At 40.7% G+C, this 21,647-nt stretch overlaps 1 protein-coding gene across 2 annotated transcripts in view; it reads left to right on the top strand.

The window, feature by feature from the left end:
• The first annotated feature begins 1,713 nt into the window (after positions 1-1,713).
• MATN2 (matrilin 2) overlaps positions 1,714-21,647 on the top strand; it is a 68,303-nt gene continuing 48,369 nt past the window's right edge. For both annotated transcript variants that reach the window (XM_077187649.1, XM_054636076.2), the window contains exons 1-2: positions 1,714-1,827; positions 11,327-11,488. In XM_077187649.1, coding sequence (XP_077043764.1) covers positions 11,362-11,488 — 127 coding nt within the window. In that variant the 5' untranslated portion in view covers positions 1,714-1,827; positions 11,327-11,361. The remainder of the gene's footprint in view (positions 1,828-11,326; positions 11,489-21,647) is intronic.

Genomic DNA, 21,647 nt, shown 5'->3' with positions numbered 1-21,647 from the left:
GGCTCTCTTATGTGTAAACTGGAGCTAAAGCCACCAGAGTTACTCTGGGCTCTCACATGATCTTGTCACTACAACATTTTCTCCTGACTTTCGTCTTCCTCCAGCAACTCAGCTGATGCCTCAAGCCACAGCACAGGGAAATGGAAGTATGGTTTCTGTATTTTCAGACAACAGAACATTAATTAGGACTGTGACTGGGCCTCATCCTATGCTACATTGCAAGGAGAAACAGAATGGGAGAATTGTTCTGCACTTGGCTCTGCTGGGTTTGCTATAATGTCTATCAGTGCTCAGTTGCATTTTTATTTTTTCCCTTTTCTCTGGCTACAGAAAAGGTTCAGGAACCAGTGCTCAGAATTAAAGATAAGGTGAATCCAACCACTTTCAGTTTTAGATTTGCTTGTTATCTGTATGCTTCCTTTTAGAGATTAGATTTTGTACACCCACATCACAGGCAATTAATTGTGCCTTACAAAACTTACACAAAGTAGCTCTGCTGATTGCCAGAGTTACTCATTATTCCAGCAGCTAAAAGTCTCCTCTGTGAGACTCCTCTGGCACCTGATGTACTGCAATTGGCATGGCTTGACGATTTATGTCTTTATGTTGGACAGTGACAGTGGGTCCTGCTCACCTCTGCCATTTAAATGGCTTTCACTGGGTTTTTGTTTGTTTGTTTGTTTGCCAGGAAACAGAAATCACAATTGCTTAGGAACAAAGCAGGAGTTTTATTTTTTCTTCTTCATACATAATACCGTAATTGTTGATATAAACCCCACACTTAGTTTTTCCACCTGGACTACTGACCGCGTCGCTGCTGTGTCAGCTAAGAAACGACGGTCCCTGCCACTTGGGCAACTTATTTCAAGCTTCCCTCAGCGTTTTCCCCGACGGAGACTCCCACCGGTTCGCCGCGGTGGCAGACACCGCATGAATCACCAGGGACTGTTTGCCTTGGCCCGCGGGGAATGGGATTTCCATTCCCCGACGTTTCCTTTGGTCGGCTGCCCTGGAAGGCTGCGGCCCGGGGAGCACGGCGCTGGCCGGGGAAGGATGCTCTGAGCCGCCAGACAGAAACCACACCACTTTTCTCTAGCGGGAACCCACGGCCCCCTCCGGGAGAGCCCGCTCGGCCGGAGCAGGCGCTGCTCCTGGGGCTGCGGGAGCTCCCCTCGCCGCCCACTGCAGCTCTGGAAGGAAGGAACAGCAGCGGGGCCGAGGTGCACGGGGCGGCGGGGCCGGGCCAGGGCCACCGCGGCCGGGAGTCCAGAGGGGCCGGCAGCCCATGTTCCTGACGGGGCTGGCGGGAGGGAGCGGGCCCCGCGTCCCTCGGACCAGGCGGGAACGCCTGGGGCCGACAGCCCGTGTCCCGCAAGAGCCGTCGATTCCCTCTCTTTCCTCCCGGCAGGCGTGAGGGAGCGGGAGAACAGCCCGGGTCCCATACACGGGGCAGGCGGGAAGGAGTGGGACGGCAGGTCGTACCCCTCAGGGGGGCAGGAGTGAAGAACCGCGTCCCTGACGGCACAGGCGGCTGAGGAGCGAGGAACGCGGCTCTCCGCGGCTCCTCCCGCGGCCTCCCGGTGCCGCGCTGGCTCTGGAGGTCTGGGCAGGGCAGCCGGTGTCTCCATAGCGGGACTCCCCGCTTTCCCTCCCCTCAATTCTGAGCCGGGCTCTTGCCGCCGGGGACGGGGCTGGCGGGAGGCGGCTGCTCCCGGGGGGCGGGCGGGGGAGCGCCGTCTGGGGCCGCGCCGAGGGGAGGAGGCTCCGCGCTCGCTCCCGGCCGCCGCTGCTGCCGCGCCGAGCGGAGCGGCCCCGCCAGCCCCTCAGGTAAGCCCGGCTCTGCCGCCTGCCCTGCCCCGCCTCGTCTCGCCTCTCCCGCCCGCCAGGCGGGTCCGCTGCGCTCCGCCCGGGGACACCGCACCCCGCCGCGTCCCGCGCCGCCCGGCGGGGCTCGGCATCGCTGCCATCCCGAGTCTCTGCACTGCCGGCGGCCACCCCCGCCCCAGGGCCCCGGCTCGGCGGAGGGACGGCCCTTCCCCGGGGGCCCCTCCGGGTGGGGGGTGGCCGGGAAGGCCCCGCGGGCGGCGGGGGCCCGGCGGGGAGCGGGAGGCCGAGGCGAGGGGCCGCGGCGGCGTCGGGGGCTGGGCTGGATGTTCGCTTGCTGGGTCCCGCTGGAGCGGTTTGCTGCTCGTGGTGCAGTCCGCAGGAGAAGGGTTTCCCTTTCCTTTGGACTGCGTGGGTCCGAGCAAACTTGTCATTTATCCTCCTCCCCGTGCATGCCGCGGTAACTCATTTAACAGTATCTGCTGTAAGGAAACGCCCCCGGTGTATTGTTAAGATCAGTGTAGCATCGGAACTGAACTTGGCTTAGAAACGTGTTCGAGAGCAGCCTGCAGGTGTCTTTACCAGCTTGCAGCAGCGCGGGCTGCGGCTTCTCCCCGTGCCAGGGAACAGCTCACAGGTAGCTCAGGGCTCACCTGGGACGTGCAGGGCTTCCTGAGAGCCCTGCGTTTGCTGGAGTGAGGGGCGGTTTGCTGAATGTAATATACTTACACTGGAAACTCTCCTGACATGGTGCTCCTTAATCTGGCAAAAATTGTCATGGCATCTTTTATGACCATGTATTCCTGCTTCAGAAGACAGTCCTTTCTGTGTCAAACTGGTCTCTATCACTGCTAAACTGTAGAATATTGTTGACTGAGAGAGAAGAATGCAACCTGCTGATTTATGTAATAGTTCCTAAGTGCTTGGGTTTGCTTGTGGGACCATTGTTCTAAAGGTGAATGATCCTGACTGAGGTCTGAAAAGGTGACGTGTTACATGTTACAGCTGCGCTTCTGTCAAACAGCTGACAACAAGAAATCATCAAACTGTATCCCATCAAAAATTCACCTTAAATCAAGAGCTAAATAAAATACTCATATGGCTTTTCCATTAAATCCTACAAAATCTACAAAATAGTTTTGGAGTATTACACTTTTCATGTAGATGTCTCAGCTTTAAGCATGAGATTTTCTAAACTTTTCCTCATGTAACGTGTATCATCTGATATTCATCAGATTAAATTTGATTTGTTTTATATCTTCAGAAACTGCAGCACTCAGTTACACAAAGCTGCAGTTAAGATCCTTAATCCTGCACTCAATATTCACACCTAATTACTTTATGTGAGTGTCTCCATTGACTTCACTGGGATTTCTCACGAACAAGAGAATGCACATTCTACTTTTTATGAGCTGGGGCTCAGGGACCCAGCTGTGATGGTAAAAGATGTTTTAGTCAGTCCAGGCAAACTACAGAAAGGCTAATCAGATCTAAATACTCTCTCATGACTTATAAACCATCTCCATCGGAAGGTAAAACAGTAAACACTATTTAATTGTATTGTGGGTATCATTAACAAGCTCTTTTTATACAGTGTACCCATTGTTAGTGTTTTCATTATGAGCAAAGAGTATTTGGAATGGAGTGGGCTTAATCCCCAAATTATTGGTTTACAGTGGTGCTGGTGCTGGGATCAGTGTGACTTCGCAAATAAATTTCAGAACCGTTATATCCTTTTCTTCTCCCAAACCTTTCTGTTTGCAATGACTATTTTCTGTTGTGGCTTGTGACAACTTCAGAGACAAAACGAAGCAGCTTACATGTGTATAATATGTCATATAATATATACTTTCATTTAAATACTTACTGTGCATGGTAAAAGTTTTTTCAGTGAAAAAAGAATTTTCTCAGTTTTCCCATGCTACTTTTCTGGGCATGTTGTGGAAACTCTGATGTCTAGATGAGATTCAGTACCAGAAAGTGCAAATGAGTCTTTCTCAAAAGAACAAGATAATGAAAAGGTCTATTGTCCAAGTGGCAACTGAAGAAAATCATGGCATGGGGATTGATGCTGTCATAAAATAAGAATTCCCACTGCTAGAGCTTGCTGTCTGACCACTGGAAACTATGCAGAGTAAACCATACTATGGGTGTACTGTTCTATAGCACCACCATTAACTTTTATGTGATGAGAAGTTACTGAAACGGTCCTCAACTTCACCTCAGGGGTTGGACCTGATGGCTTACAGAGGTCCTTTCTGACCTAAATATTTTATCATTATATGATTTAGAGGTTATTAATTTTACAACAGTGATATCAGGAAGTCTGTATGTCATTGAGACAGATGACTTTAAATTAAGCAACAGGTCCCTTAGTCTTCTTCATTTCATTAGAGCTGTAGAAAATTAAATTATATATGTAGTACATATACTCTAAGCCCATTAAATAACAAAATCTGTTGTGTAGAAGTCCCACTATGATATTTATGTCTGATAATAAAATTGAATGCTGATCTCTGCTCTTTCTGATATGCTGTATATTTCGGTGTCTGAACTCATCAATTCCTGTGTGTGCTTATCTGGCCTTTGTGCTTGGATAGGCAAGTTGTCCTTTCCCCATCCCCAGCACTCTTTGGGCAGCTTCCAGAATGTGGTTGCCCTCCTGTGTCCTGTAGCACCTTTGGTTATGCTCTGCACATGGGTGTCCTATACAGGGTTGGGTTTCTGGGCATATTTGGCTGATTACCAACTGTCATTCACCTCTCCTTCTAGGAACTGCTCTGTAATGCATTTTGGGTCTTCCCTGTACTGTTTCAAAATCGAAGTTAATTTACTCCACTGTCACATTTGATTTTATTAGTCCAAGTTACAGCTGCACTGTGGGATTTTTTAGCAGCAGCTAGAATAAATAGCTGCTGGTGGAGATTCAGCCACAGCCCAATTCCTATACAAGGCAGGGGCATCTCTCAGTACAGAAAGCACTGGAATATCCTTTTAGTTGCCAAGGTAGGGATATGTGCTGGATGAGGAGGACTGTATGGAAGCATAGGAGACAAAGGTGGAAGACTTTGTGAGTGTCTGGTTGTCACCCTGTCCCCATCACTATGCAGACATGTCTGGAGCAGACATTGCTCTCACATGCTAGGATCGTGTCCCACTCAGACACAAAACAACTTGTGACCATGAAGCTTCATGGACCCATCCAAAGAATTTGTCCCAGTCTTCTCACATTGGAGTACACAACTTCTGGTCCTAAATCCACTGCAGGTTCAGGTTACTCATACTGTCTGGACGCTCATTATTTCAGATTGATACAAGACTGGTGTTGCCAAGTCAAGAGTTCCTTTTGTTATTGTGGTGGCTTGCTGTGCTACTGTGAAAGCTGTAATTGGGTTGGCTGTCTCAGAATACACCACAATTACTAATTGACTTTCAGATAATGAGTTCCCCAGATTTATCTCATACTACTGACAGCACAAATGGCCCAAGGTAGCCTCTTAAAAAGAGCTAAAAAATGTTTTAACAAGTGAGTACTGCTCTGATGCTTTGCAGGACATGGTGCAGTTGTGGGTTCGCAGGCATCCAGTGCTCCTTTGTAATGGTGAAGGCAAGATGGTGCTTCTTGCTGGTGTGCTAAATATCACCCTCCCAGCTGTGGCCAACTGCCCCCACACAACACCTGCATGGCTAGGGACATGATATATATATATATACAATGATGATTTGTGATGTTGGACTCTGTGGGCCTCTATAGGTCTTTTTTAGAACTGGAAAATGCATGTGTCAGCAACTGGTCCAGACAGACAGAGGAAATTACTAATACTCTGTGTCCTGATGCCCATGCTACACAGTGCTTTTAATGAGTAGTGAACTAGTAATGCATGTGCTGGCTTGTGGATAGTGAAGTACTTTGGAATATATTGTAACTGATAGTTAAAAGGGCTTTACAGTGCCTGCAGCCTTTTTTTATTTTTTTTTAATTTCTGAGATGGTGGGATTGAGAAAGAGGTATTTTGTGGCTTTCATGTAATAAGACCTCATTTATTTTTCCAAGTAACTCACCATGTTTGCTAAACTGGGGAAACAGACTGATTTTATTGACTCACATAGATTGCTTGCAGTTCATTTACATTCAGTGAAAGTTTTTGATTTGGTCACAGTTTCCTGTTACCTTAAAAATGGGGAGATAATAAGGAATGCTGAAAGAACTTCAGAATGGTTCTCTTCTATGAATTTATGTTCTTTGTAACTTAGAAACACTGAAGTTATGTCTGTTGGAAGCTTAATGAGAGTACATGGCTGTGTCTTTTAACTAGGGAACAAGAAAAGCCAAAGGCAACCTCGGTAGTGCTAAAAACTGTTGCCTCTGGTGCCTTTTTGTCTTCTCTTTCCCTCCCATCTATGATGAGAAATTATACAAGGTTCAAGAGGGGGATACTATTTGCAGGTGTTGGTGTTCCACGTAACTATTGAGCATTTCCCCTTCTGTGTATTGTGCCAGTTTTGTTGGTAGCTGGAAAAGGTAGAGAGGCAGGGATCTGGGGAGTTTATGTTTCTGATTTAGCCTTGGAAAGAAACTTGTACTACAAGACAAGGAGGGAGACCATCCAGAGGAGCAGAAGGTATGAGCTGAAACATATTACTTGTTTTCCAATTTGTTTTTCAGCATGATCTGCTCAGCAAAGACAGGTACATTGTAAGGTACTTGAGTGAAAAAAAAGGTGATCTTACAGGCCAGTGGAGGGGTTTTCTGCTTCTCTGTAAAAGAAATTTTCCTGAAGTGTGGTAAGAGGTGGAAGGACACTGACTTTGGCATAAGCCACAGAGCATCTCTTTTCCCTTGATATTATTTAAGAGGTATCACAGCGAAGAGGACAAATATTAATACCCTGCAACAGGCAGTGGAGAAGGTCACTGATTTATTACCACTGACACTGAATATTCAGTAATGTCTCTGCCCAAAGCAGCCATCAATCCCTTACAAGGAGACTTCTATGGAAAGATATTTGAAAGCAGAGAAACAGGCTTGTATTGTTTCAGTGCTGTCCAACAAAGGAAATAGCTATTTTAAAGATGAAATCTCAATTTTATTTTTTAGTATTCCTACACTGTTGTTCATAAAAGTCCATAACAGTGCATCAGAAAAATTACTCTGGTGCATGGGTATATGGCTAAGCTAGCACAGGTAAAATTGATAAGAACACACCATGGCAATATTCAGCTCTTGATTAGCAGCTAGTTAGGGAATGAGGGAAGCCTTAAAAGAACAGAGAGCCTGTCTGTTTATTTGCCATCTTCTGGGAAAATCTCCTCTTTTATACTAAGCTTCTTCTAGACAGCTGCAGATATGGCCAGCAGCCCTCACCAGACTGTACCTCTGTGAACAGCAGTTGTCTCTTCTCTGTTAGCAGCTTCCTTATGTGTCCAGCACAGCACTGTGCTGCACTGAGTGCTCCAAGGCTGCTGTGAGAGCCCCACTCTTCTTCCTTTCACTGTGGCTAGAGGAGTGGAGCAGTGAAAGCTGGTGAATCTGGTCCTCAACCTGGTAAAGCCCCATGGACTGGCAAACCTCCTCTTGCTGGGTATTTTTTGGTTTTGGGGTTTTTTTGTTGGTGGTGGTGTTTTTGTTCTTGTTGGTTTTTTGGGTTTTTTTGTGTTTTTGTTTTGTTTTGTTTTTGGTTTTTGGGTTTTTGTTTTTTGGGGTTTTTTTGTTGCTGTTGTTTTTGGTTTTGGTTTTTTGAGCTGTTCAGGATGTTTGTCTTGCAGTGACTTGGTCTTGCGGCTGCCATGGGAACTTGGTTCCCAATGATATAGTGCTGACAGCTGGAATCAAAGTACCTGAAATACATTCACCAGGTAGCCACAAAAATATGACTTTTCAACTTTGGTACTTTGGGAATGTGTTCTCAGCTGGTAGAGCAAGGGTTAACCAGCCCCAGAGGGCTATGGCAGAAGAGCTTAGCCTGCTGGAAAAATGAGGTGTTAAATATCAAACGTGGTGCAGTAAATACCATCGAGCTTCTAGAGTGTAGACAGGAGACCTTGCAGAAGGCCCAGAGGATAAACAGAGAACCTTGGGAGGACTGTACGAGGAGCAGCCATGCAACCACAATACAGACTGATCATGTAAAAGCAGCAGTGGACACAAATGTGTACCTGGAGCTAGAGCCAAGCACACAAGTCCAGGCTGTCATCACCCCAGGAAAGCAGCACAGAAGCTTTCAGTGTGGATGAAGAGGTGACAGCAGGCTTGGATCAGTGTATGTTATCACACATACAGCCTTTGGCTTTGGGGTTTTTTGGTTTTTCCTTCTCACTGAAAATGAATGAAATTTTTCTTACATTTTTATTTTAGATTATATGTAGTTTTTTTGGTTTTTTTTTTTTTTTGAAGATGAGTCAACTGAACCTCTTTGCTGTTAAGTATAGCTTTTGTTTAAAACAGTATTTTAAAACACTGTTGGTGAAGGTAGGAGTGTGTTCATAGTAGATTTTATTTTAGCAAGAGCTGGATCCTTTTTGGTGGATCTCTAAGTAGATTTATTTTCTGATTGTCAGACTAGAGATATTGAGATATTGAGATCTGAGGATCTAAAGTTTCTGAATTCAAAGTAAGTACTATTGAACAGTATGTTATTCAGTGGTTCTGTTTCTTTAGTATTCCAACCTTACTTTTCAAAGAGATTGCTAAAAATTACACTAAATTGAAAATATTTAATGTATTCCAGAATTCAGTGACAGCTAATGAATGATTATGGAGACAACTCAGTTTATATGGTCAGCTAATCATATATTTGTATGCTATGTAAACATTTTCCTCACAGAATTCAAAGACTTCAAATCACAACAAACGCTCATTTTTCTTGTTTCTGGAGTTGCTTATGGACAGCTATGAGTCTAGTGAATTTGTAACTATGACCAAATATCAAAAATTGCTACAAAGGTATAAAATATTTTAAGTGTCAGAATATAGGAGAGTTTATTTTGGGGTGGGACTGTCCTGAGTCACTGCTTTACCACCATTTCCTTTGGCATCATGCTGTTACTGGGTTGTTTAGCAATGTCTTGTGAAGGCTCTGCTGCATTGTATTTGGTTCTTTAACGTGCCATCAGCCACAGCTAAAATGGATTTATTAGAGTTTTGTTCCCTTTTCACAGCTGTTTAGGGTGAATAGAAAGGAGGGATGAGTTAGGCCTCTGATAAGTAGTTAAGAGCCAGAAAGCCCTCTTGAGCATTCTGTTCATACCCAGTTCCTGTAACAGCCTTGCAACAAGGATATTTCTCTATTCTCTTTAACCCTGATCTTGTATTTGCAGGGTGCCCCGTGGCAGGAAGGAATGATGAATCTGACTCCATGTTCTTAGAAGGCTAATTTATTATTTTATGATACTATATTATGTTAAAGAATATTATACTAAACTATACTAAAGAATACAGAAAGGATCTTAAAGAAGGCTAGAAAGATAATAATGAAAACTCGTGACTCCTTCCAGAGTCCTGACACAGCTTGCCTGTGATTGGTCATTAAGTCAAAACAAATCACATGAAACCAATCAAACAACCACCTGTTGGATAAAGAATCTCCAAACACATTCCAAAGCAGCAAAACACAGGAGAAGCAAATGAGATAATATTGTTTTCCTTTTTCTCTGAGGCTTCTCAGCTTCCCAGGAGAAGAATCCTGGGCAAGGGGATTTTTGCAGAAAATATGATGGTGACACCCTGACAGCATGGCTTCTGATTTTCTAAACCATCAGTGCTAGAACTGGCATGTGCCCTTGGGGTCCATTTGCCTCGTGTGCTGAATGAGCAGGCCTGAGCAAGAGGAGACCCCTGGCACAGCCCTGTCTGTGTTGATGTTCTGAGGAGTGAAGCAATACCTGGGATTGGTGATCTGCAGATGTAACAACTGTTACCTCCAGGGAAACATAGTCCCATTTCCAGTGGTGTGTGCGCTGTTTCCAGTGTTCATCTGTTTCTAAGTAGTACACTGGAAAAACTCTAGCAATACCATCCAGATGCCCAGAAATCTAATTATTTTGTGGCCATTTTTATAAACACCAGCTATTTCCATTTGTTTCCTAGTTCAAATGTCCTTAAATCATGTATCAGCCATTACTGGATAATATTGAACATTGAAGCAAGGCTGGGCATTTTGAGTGCAAAGACTCATGTTGGCATATGCACCAGAATGTTGTGTCTGCATTTGGAGCTGCTGAGTAGGATACACAAAAGGAAAAATAGATTGATAGTCAGAAAAATACATTATGTGTAATGGTTGCATGGGAAAGACTGAAAAATAATGAACAAAATATCTTTATTAGAGAGAAAATATTTGTTCAGAATTTTCCTTTCTGTCAGTGAATAGCTCATGGTGGGAAACAAAATGAATTGTCTTTCAGAAGTGAAGCATTTAGTTGCCTTCTGTTACATAACTGCTTGTTAGGTTTAGGGCCCTGTTAAAATTGTTTTCAAATCTTAGTTACTTCACCAAGAATAACTGTTAAAATTTGCACTGCTTCAGAAGTTCCACTCAGATTCAGTTAAAACAGTTCTTTGTTATGAAAGTGGGTAGTTCTATCCATCTCTTGCACACCTAGGGGAGCTCTTTACTAAGTTTCATCCTATCACCCACTCCAAGACTGAATCCAGCTCCTGTGGGATGCTCTCAACCACAACAGGCTTTGGGGGAGCATAGAAGGAGCCTCTGTCTGAGGAAGCCACCAGTGGGGAACACAGCCAGAAAATGAATCTCTAGCATGTCAGTTTTTGTATTCTGTTTGTGGCAGAGTTAGCCATGGCTTTTTATAATGCATTAACAAGCTCCTGGTCAGGAATAATCTCGTAATGTAGGAATTTTGGCTGTCAATTTGTTCTTCTGTATGATAAAATTGCTCCAGAACCTATGGCAAGCTCCTTGCCAGTCCTCAGGAGTCTGTTCCTGCAAGATATCTTGCACTGATATCTTCATGTTAGCAACCATGGACTGTCTTCTGAAAAGTAAGCATGAGTTGTTGCCAGTTCACATTTATATTTGCTGTTTCTGAAATATATTTTCTTCTTTCTATTTTAATTCTCCAAGATTTTCTGCAGCAAGAATCCCTCAGACTACAGGAACCATTAAACTTCTAAAAAAAATTGCAAAGGAGCACGGAGTGGAATAATAAAAATATATTTGTGTTCTCCTGAAATGTGTTTATGCTGACAGGCTGAGTGAAACAAACTTCCTTTTCTTACTTTAAAAATACTTGATTTTTATAAATTGTTGTCAATGTTGATGATGGACTTCGACTAACAATACTTAGAAATGCTACACAGGGACTGCCAACTGCTGTATTATTGTGTAAACCTTATTTCTTGAAGTTGTAGGTAATGTTTGGTGCCCATGTGTCTGCATGTTTGTATGTGATGGAAGGGAAGCAATGCTGCTGGGTGACTGATGTGGTTGGAATGCATCTTTTTATGTAATCAAAGAACTTATCTCATTTCCTCCTCTTGCAGTTTTACATCCTTGTGTGTCCCTCTGTTTCATAAAGATGAAGAAAATGATTGCATGTTTCCTTCTGCTATTTGCACACACTCTGCTGTCCACTGTCATGGCAAAGGATCTCCCTGGAAGACATTTTACTCGAAGAAGGGATGTTAACGCACAATCTCTGCTGGGTAAGTTACACACAAAATACCCCAAACACCACTACCAAAAACTGTCTCAAATACAAATGATAAAAGGCATAAGCAGCTGGCCAAACCTTGGCTGAGTTAGTCTATACCAAAAAGGAGATTTTCATTTGCCAGCAGATATGTGATAGTTTGTTGACCAGGTAGCAGCTGTTGAAAGAAGGTATTTACTTTTGGGGTACCAGATTTACTTTATGTAAGTGGTATTAAATAAATATTTGCTACCAGACTGTTGGCTTGAAAAAAAAAAGAAACAACTCTGTTTTCAGTATTTAGAGGAAATACATGTTGGTCCATGGAGGTTCTGTCAAATGAACCTTTTACCATGCTGGAAAGTTTTTCCTGTCTACATGTGTGTAATGTGCATAAAGATGATTGAATAGAAATCTATGGCTATTGAAATGAGGCTTGTCATTACATTATTGATGATAATCCTTTTATTTTTTCAGATTTATTTATAATGAGTAGCTTATTTTATAATGAGTATTTTTTTATAATTTTCCTCCTTTGCCAAAAATCTTAGGACAGGGTGTATCAGTTTCAGCTTATGGGCTGTCATGTTTTAAAACATAAGGTTCATCTCTCTATCATTGGTCATCACCTGTGCATCACCAAGCAGTCAACTTTTTCATTTCCTAACAGTTTGTGACTTAGAATAACTGTCTTTTGCTAATTGTTTAAAGTAATTGTCGGGTTATGAGAATACAGCATAGATGGGGTTTGGACACAGCCTGTCATTAGGGATTAATGATTCACATCAGTAGTAGATCTCATCAGATACCTCTCTCCAGCCACTGGGGGATGGTAAGTGGGCTCCATAAAGGTCACCTAACCCAAGTGAACATGAGGAATGTGAAATGTCCTGCAGAAGATACATCAGGAAGAAAGAAAGAATATGGGGGAATAGAGAGAAGAGCACCAAATTTTATCGGCGAAATGCTTGTCTAAGTAAAATGTAATCCTTTACATGATGTAAGACTCCATAAAGTACCATTTACAATCTATTACTTTAAAATGTTGATTTTCAATTCAACATTCAAATTGGACAAATTTAAAACAACAGATAACAGATTTCCATTTCTTATTCATCTTTCTCAAAACTAATAGATGCAGTGCTGAAACACTTGGGGTTCTGCTACTGAATGCTGAAAGCCACAGCTCTGGAGATCTAATTCACAAAAAACCATGGATATAGAACAACAAAAAGAAATACCCACATTCACAGCTTACTTAACAAGAATCCCAAACTTTCTAAAATCCTAAATTCTAAAATGTGATTATATAGGAGCTCTTCCCAAATATTTTAGGATTCCTAGCAAATTCCCTAAGGGAACTCATTACTTTAAGAAATAAACTGCCCATCTCTAGAAAATGATTGCAGAGACAAGGTGTTATGTGGAGAAACAGAAAGTGTCACATTCCTCAGCTGACATTTTCCCTGTGATTTTTTAAAAATTCCTTTTATAGCCTCTTTCAAATTTAAATAGTGGAAAATATATGAAAGGGTTACCCAACCAAAACATGTAGATTAAATTATTTATTTCTTCTTTCAAAAACCAAGAGATTTCTGGTCCCTCCATTTGGAAACAACTGGATCCGTACTCAGTTTGGCATGTGCAGGATGCAAACAGTTTTGGCTAAAGGAACCTCTTCAAGACATGAAATGATGCAAAAAACTTGGAACATTCTCTGAGCCAGCCCATAAAACTACGTGGCATTTTGGAGTCAGACTCTTGGGCCTTGCTCACTGTTTCAAGAAATTAGGTCACCTGCTTATGTGCAGCAACGTATACAAACAGTGGCATGGTAAAAACATGCCTCTCTGTAAAGAACAGAATATGTAAAGTGCCACTGTGCTGGAAAGTTGAGTGTTCCTTAAATGCCATGAGAGAGAACAGGGCCAAAACATGATCTCAGTGACATCAAGTAATAGACTTAATTAAATCACTCCAGAATTCCAGCAACTTAACAGGGATTAGAAGTTGTCACATTCTATGTAGTGTGCATATTATAAGTAGTGGTGGTGATGACAATTGCTGCTGTTGTGTAAAGACTTGCTTGGCAGGCAAAGTGGAGCGAAATAGCTGCAAGGAACCAACAGGTACCTGGAAAAGTAATAAAAATTAAGGTTGGGGATTGGATATTTTTTGGATGGAAGTCTCTTTTTCAGGACAAAAATTAAAGTTTATGCTATGTAAGTATAGCAGTATTAAAATAATTTTATTCCTTTTATCTTCTTTTCACCATTTTTAAAACAAAAGTGTACTGCTGTGATAACTATTTACTGGTAAAATAACAGCAGTTTCCAAGTACAGAAGTAAAAGTCATTGTTCTAGGAGACTGAGAAGTTAAATAAGTAAAATGGAATGGATGAAAAATTCTGTGGGATTGTCCATATAGAGAGAAAAGTACTTTGAGATCCAGGTTTAGGAGGATTTAATTTTTCATCAGCCATGCACTAATACTTCATAGATTTCTTAACAGTCTTGTTAGGTCTAATTGCCTATACATTTTAACAAAGTCTTATGGAGGAATGAGCTGTGTCTAAAAAGATATTTATTTTTCTTATTCCTCAATTTTTCAACTAAATCTCAATGCATGTTGTTTTAATTTGGCAGGTCTTTGCATTGCTTATTGCAGTTTAAAATGATTATTGCTATAGCTAGTAATTTCTGTGAAAGAGCTAAAATATCTTGTTCAAGGACATATAGGAAAGAGAGTTTTTGGAACTCTCATTATGTGGCCCTTGAAAGCCAAACTCCTTTGCAGATTTTTCTTTTATGAAACACCGAGTCAGACTTCCAAATATTAAAAACTTGTCAATTGTGCCAAATTAATTAACTTTTAACATTTTCTTAAGTCTTTCTTGCAGCATATTCGATATGCAAGTAATAAAAATTTGTATGATATTGCTCGAAGATGCTGTTTTCATGCAGCTGTATTTATGTTTTAAAGAATTGTTTCCATAGTTGTGCAAGGTCTTGTGAAACAACAGAAAGATGTAGGATGGTCAGTTTCTCTTTTCTGTAGTAGATAACAGTCACCTTTCCCCTTTTCTGACATAAGAACTAAGTTTTGCCTTCTTTTTCCCCTCATCAGTACTTTCATCCAGAGTTTGGATCAAATTTGGCTTATCCTGATTTGTGAAAGAAAAATAATATTTTGGTTTTTTCTAAAGAAAAGCAGTGATATGCTTGCTACATGGTTATAAAGATAAAATTCTGTCTGTTAGATTAGCTGATTCCCTTCAGACATAATGAAATGGCCTTGTGCACCTAAACAGACTGATGAAGAGCAAGGTCATTTGTCCAGATTGATGATTTCCATACCGTGTTTGCAAGGCCAATGAGAGGTCCACAGCACCCTTCAGCAGGTTTCATGTCTAGAAGCAACATGCATCCAGTCTTTGTAGATCCAAGATGTAGTGCCTTTTTGGTGTTTGAAGTTGTGAGGTTTTTTTTCTGAAGCAGATTTGGGACTTAGGCCCTACTGCATCTTAATAATATATGACAAAACAAAGCAAATTAAAATTCCCACATTGTAAAAAAAAAACCACAAGTGTTTGTGTTTGCTTTTTTTCTTGATTAACTCTGTTCTAGTAAACTGGGCGTGTATTTCATTTCTTATGGGCATACTTCTTTGGAAAGATCTGAAGTGAATGCATGAAAGCTGTAGTGAATACAGTGAAAGCTAGAATGTAGAATACTCTTCTAAGCAATAACATTCTTTCTGTTCCTTAGGAATATGAAACATGCAGCTACATGATTTTGAAAATAACTGTGTAAGGAGAAAAGCTAATTTAGGGGGCATTCCTTTAGATATTTCATGATACCAGAAGAAACAACAAAAAATTAACAGATACTGCACAAAATTAAAACAGAAAGGAAAGGAGGCCAAGAAGGAAATGTACTTGGCTCCTGTTCAATGGAAGCTGCTGCAAAACACAAATGCCTCTGTCTGCGTTAAATTATATTTTGCAACAAAATATACCATGATTTGTCTTGTGCTTGTATATGAATGATTCCACTAATAATATGAAGTAATAGGAACTATGTGGAACACTCACTAAGTTTATGAATCACTTGCTACATACAGTTAAAATTAATCCAAGGATTATTATCTCCAACCCAGTTCTTAAACTTGAGTGTATGTAACTTTAGGGCTGAAGACATTATCAGGTTAAACATTCTGAGTTATTTTAGCAGCAGATTAGAAGGAAAAGTATGTGACAAAAGTGAGCCCAACCCATCATGCTTCTGTAGAGTGCAGATAAGATTCCTGTTTAATTTTGGTTTAATTCATTGTATATTTATACAGTAAGAGCTGACCAGAGATCTCTAAATTCTGCTAATGTGCTCTTTTGAGCCAATGTGGGATGCTTTCTGCTGTAAGGAGCTAATTCACAGCCTCAACGTATGGATGTGTTATTTCTTCACATAAATGCAAGCCTGAGAAGTTTTATGTCCTCAGATATAATCCTGTCAGAAAGTAAAGTTATTGTAACTGAAATCTGTACTGCAATTGAAATGAGAATTATGTCACAGTAACTACATCATCTGCTAGACATACTGTACTAGTATGGTACTGGGGGAGATGAAAACTCTTCCATGCAGCAGATGAAGGTAGGAAGTGACTGCAAATTACATCTTTTGAATTACCACATAAGTAGTTAAAATACAAGCAAAATCCTAGCCAAGCTTTTGTAAGGATACTGAATAATCAAATACCTATCCATTTATTTACCTATCAGTTTTCTCTTCAAAGCATGATATCGTCATATAAATTTGAACACCTTATATTTGGAAAGAGAGCAAGCAAAGCATTTTAGAGATGACAAAATCTCCTGGTTTTTCCTTCTGAGATGTGTAGATAGATACTGCAATCATTGTGTCTCAAGGCAATATTAGCAATGGTGTGTTTTGCTTCCCAGTAGTGCTTGTTTCAATAGCTGAGAGGTCACCCATGAACTTTATGCTGACTCTCAAAATTTCAACTTTCATCCTTATCTCTCAGCTGTTGGCCTCTCCCCCCCAGTAGCTGCTTTTTCAGATTCTGGGGTTTATCCACAGTAGAACACCCTCTCTCTGTGGCTTTGAGGCTTGATAGCCTGGTTTGTGCTAAGGCTGTGCCTCCCCAGCCCCTCACAGAGGTCCCAGAGTCTCAGAAAGAGAGATCTGATCAGCAACCACATCCCTGTCCAGCCAGTTGTTCCTACAGCAGCTGTTATCCCTTAAACAGCCCCAGCTAATGAAGGACTAGCTGGGGACCGTGACAGACCTCAGGGATTTATGTTCTGATCTGAGTATGCTCATCTGTAGCCAATTATCATGGAGATCAGAAAGCTTGGATTTTGGTCTGTGCTAGCAGTTTTTAACCACAGAACAACATTCTGCTTGCCAACTCTTGTATTTAGTATTCATTATTAATTTTCATGTGTCAAAATCACATTCACTTTTAAGTCACCTATGGGGTATTTCTGTAATTTAAATTATATGGAGTATAATTTCATTTCCAGCATCACAAGAAATTGTATTGTATTTCTTTAATGTGTATTTCCTCTATCAAAGCCTTTTCCCTCCTTCCTCTCGTCTTTCTTTGTTTTCTTATTTTTAATTTGCCCCTCCCCCACCCATTTTTCTTCTTTTCCCTTTTTTTATTAAGGTAATTTGTAATATTTCCACAGGATGAAAGAATATCTGCTGTTATAGAAAAAAAACTTGAGTCATGAACTAAACATCAAATGATCTTTGTATTTCTGAATTTGTTTGTTACAACCCCCACAAATTACTGTGAAATACCATTTCTGTTTGAAAAAGAGTTTGCCTTGACAATAATTCAGTGAGGAACATTACTGTGAGTAAAAAAACTGTTGTTATGAGTATACACTCAAGGAGCTCAAAGCCTCCTCTGTGTATTATGTCTTGAAGAAAAATCAGGCCAAAAGAAAAAACACTGATATTCAGCATTGTGCTGGCTTTGACTTCATTTTGAGCACTTTGCTTTCTTAATTTAAAAGGTACATATGTGCAAAATTAATTTTAAATGCATGGAAATAGTATTTGCACGACTTCAAGAACATCTCATTTTATAGGCATGAGTGGGTGATCAGACCCTATTGTGGATGAGGACAACATACTCTAAATTGCTTTGGAACCTTGAAGACACCATCTTATTTAAGTACTGCTGAAGCAGAAGAACAGCTGGTTCACCAGTGGACATGATGTCCCACATGTTTTGGGAGACAGGGGGAATGGTATACAGCATTATCTCCTCATGCTGTTTCTGAATTTGTTCTGGAAAAGAATCTAATACTTAGACCGTTACCAATAGATAGAAATATGTGGTTTCAGGTCAGCTGATCAATGAGTAATGTTGAGGTTGCTAACAGCTTTCCCCGTAAACAAATACATGGACAACTTTAAAAAACAGTATCTATAAGAGTTTTTGAAAGGTTAAGCTAATGTCCTGAAAGCAAGATACCACAAACTCAGTAAGGTCACATTTTTTCTCTACATTGTCTGTGCTGCTACTAACAATTGTTTACTTTCTGTTTCCTTTCTTTCTCTAATAATTTCTGTGTCACCAACAGCACCCTGAGTAGCTGAGGTGAGATAGGAGTCTCAGATCTTCAAGCCGAAAGATACAAAGATCACCTTCTCCCATACAATCACCTTTTTCATGTTGGTTGTGATTTGATGTTTTACAGGTGAGCGCAGGAAAAGACAGTCACAGAGTAAGTGCTTCCAGGCTGGCTGTGGGAACAGGATACAAAGTAGCATTACTTTGTGTACCACGAGTTTCTTCATCGTGGCTCAGAAAATGAATTCCTCATCTCTCCTGGGTGTAAGCTATCCTTAGCTGAGAGCACATAACATTTGTTTCTGTCAGAGAGTGGTGGGTAGATTTTCATGTTGCCATATGCATGGGGATATCAGGATACTTTATCCTTCTGTGCAGGTGTTCCACTGCCTGCAAGGAAAACAACCTGCTCCCTGCTCCTCCTGACCATGAAAGCAGGTTTGGCTCCTGTCAGGAAACCCAACAGTTTCTGTCTCAGAGAAGCTGAAATATGCAGAAAGAACTAAGAAACTTGAGACTGTCCTTACACCATACTTTGGCTTCATACCAGAGAAGCACCAGTATAGGTAAAGAAATGAAGAAATACTATGAGTCAGTTCTGGTTCTTTGGATTTAGAGAGACTTAGTGTTAATAATGACCTTGTTATTTTGAAAAGCGTGACAGGGAAGGAATAGAAATAGTGAGGTGAAATGAGAACAAAATAATATACTACTTTAGTCACTGTAGTGACTAATAATGAAGCATTTGCATGTAGAAGGAAATGGAAATCTCTGGACAAGAGCCTCTTGCTGTATAGTTGTCCCAGAAATTTTGGAAGTTCAGAAAAGATTTTGTCAGAGGCAATAAAGAAATGTCTGGAGGCTGTGTTCCATTTAGAGATTGTTCCCAGATGAAGAAATTTGTAAGGAAAAATGGGTGAGCTGCCAAACTCATAATGAATGTTTGGGTTACGGCCATAGGCCTGTGTGTTTGGGGAAAGATTCCCAGCAAGGATGGGGCCAGAAAGTACAGGGGCAGGTCTTGGATCCATGGCCTGTCCCAGAACTGGGAAGAGGTGGCATCACTTGCAGAACCAAGAGCAGCATGTATGTGTGCTAGGGAAGGGATATTGGGCAGTTTCTAATGTTTACTTCAGGAACTAGGTATGATTATATGTAATATAATATGTATATTATACATATGAATATGTATATATAAAATATACATATGAATATATATATATATTTTTTTTTTTTTGGTATATGAAATGTACCATACCATACTTTGTCTGTCTTTGAATTAAAATGAAAATTCCAAAAGGAGTGGAAGCTAACTTGCTCAAAATGTCTCACTAGAGACAAGAAGTGCTTGGAAGCTTGGAATAAGTGCTCTTCTTCATTTATTCTTTGCAACAATCACAATCACAAAATGTGTTTCCCAAAGCATTTTGGACTTGGTATGTTTATGTATGAATTGGAAATTTGGCTGTTATTTACCTGTATAATTTTATGACAAGAAGATTAAACCTTCTTGATGACCTAGAAAATCTTTTAGAATTATCTGAGAACATGTCAAACACAATCTTTCTGGCTGGATATTTAGCTAGGGAAAACCAGAATTATAGACTTCAATAAAAAATATTTGACACCCAGGAAGTTCATACATCTTTTAACAAATTTTGTAGGAGTTATGGAGAGATTTATAAGGATAGAGGTTGTAAAAAGAAGACGGGCAGGGAAAATGAAATAATAAAATGGTAAAGAAAGAAGAGACATTTAGAAAGAAGTTGTAAAATATGCTAACAGGGAGAATAGTTTTCTCCCCCTTTTATTTACTTTTCAGTAAAGCCTTGTTCTGTTACTCAAAGATAAAATCTAAAAATAAACCTGGTGTTACTGCTGGCAGTGTCACAGGACATGGAATTATTGTATCTGCATTACAGGGGAGTGAGCTAAGAAACAAAAAATATTAAAATTACCATTAAAGTCTGCTCATGCAGTAATTATTCTATGATCTTATTTTTTCTTAACTCTTTTTGCTTGAATTATCATACTCTATAACATCTTCATGGAGCTAATATTTACTTGTTATAAATTACTTTTTCAATGTGTAAACTTGGTTGTAGTGTTTACCAAACTGAGCTGACCTCCCTTTGCTTTGCATACAACAATAGCCTTCTTTAACATTTATCCATTCTCATCTATTAGGATAAAGCCAAATAAGTAATATTTAGATTAAGAGAAAGGAAAACAATTATTAAGGAGTCATAAAGATGTAGGACAATACCTGTAGCCACGATATTTTCTGAAAAATCCTTTCCTTAGGATTTTTTCTCCTGAGAAGCTGAGAGGCCTCAGGAACAAAATATAAACAATGGTTATCTGCTGCTGTGGAATGCAACAGGTGGATCTGCGATTGGTCTCATGTGATTGTTTCTAATTAATGGCCAATCACAGTCAGCTGGCTCAGACTCTCTGTCCGAGACAGAAGCCTTCGTCATTCATTCTTTCTTTTTCTATTCTTAGCTAGCCTTCTGATGAAATCCTTTCTTCTATTCTTTTAGTATATTTTAAATATAATATATATCATAAAATAATAAATCAAGCCTTCTGAAAGATGCAGTCAGATCTTTGTCTCTTCCCTCATCCTAAGACCCCTGTGAACACCATCACAAATACCAGAAAATAACTAATTCATTTTTAAATGAGCATTTTTTCAAGACAACCAACTTGCAAACACTTTTGAAAAATGACCATCTAAAACTTGTGTCTTTGAATGTGTTCAGTTTGAATATCCACAGATGGAAATGTTTGAGGAAATGAAACAGTGATGGGCACATTCTTGCGCATTGGAACCTCCACCATTATTGTTGCTGTTAGATGGCTGGAGCTGTCTCTGGCCCACAGAAACTAGGAATCACCATGCGTGGTTCAGAAGGCACAGAGAATAATCCCTACAGGGGATTATTCCCAGGAGGCCTCTTGCATACAGCCACTCTGAGCAGGACAGTGAGTTTAACACTGTGGGTGGAGCCAGGTGGCCTCTGAGCTTAGCTGGTGCCTTAGACTGCTCTCTGGCACTGAGACCAGTGTTGCAACATGGCCTGCTTCTGTGCTGGGGAATACCCTGAGCTCACAAGACCAGTTCTGTCCACAAAGAATGGATCCCTGGTTCATGCTGTTTCCTGTATCATGCCTGAGGACTGCTTGAGAAAATATGAACTGTCCTTAGACAAGAGTATCAGGAACTGTTCTAGTGATTTAACAGTCTAGAGGAGTCAATTCGAATACCCGAGAAAGCTCCTCAGTGCTACTTTAGTTGTATTAAGGGAATGTAACATTAGTGAAAAATGAGAGGATAGAAACATGCTCTCAAGACACAGACCCTAGATGGGTGAGCAAAATCAAAGCACTGTGAGCTTTGTCAAAGCCAAAACAGGCTCAGCATAATTTGCCTTGAGAAAGGAATAGAAGGAAACCTGCAGTCATCAGATAAAATTATTTGACTAAATTTTCAGCTTTAGAGGAAATTAAGATGCTCAATATTATTTTTTGAGCTTTGTTTTATGAATCTCTCAGTAATTGG

Source organism: Agelaius phoeniceus, chromosome 1 (assembly GCF_051311805.1).
Source record: "Agelaius phoeniceus isolate bAgePho1 chromosome 1, bAgePho1.hap1, whole genome shotgun sequence".
NCBI classification, from domain to species: domain Eukaryota; kingdom Metazoa; phylum Chordata; class Aves; order Passeriformes; family Icteridae; genus Agelaius; species Agelaius phoeniceus.
This window is presented reverse-complemented; position numbering and strand designations above follow the sequence as displayed.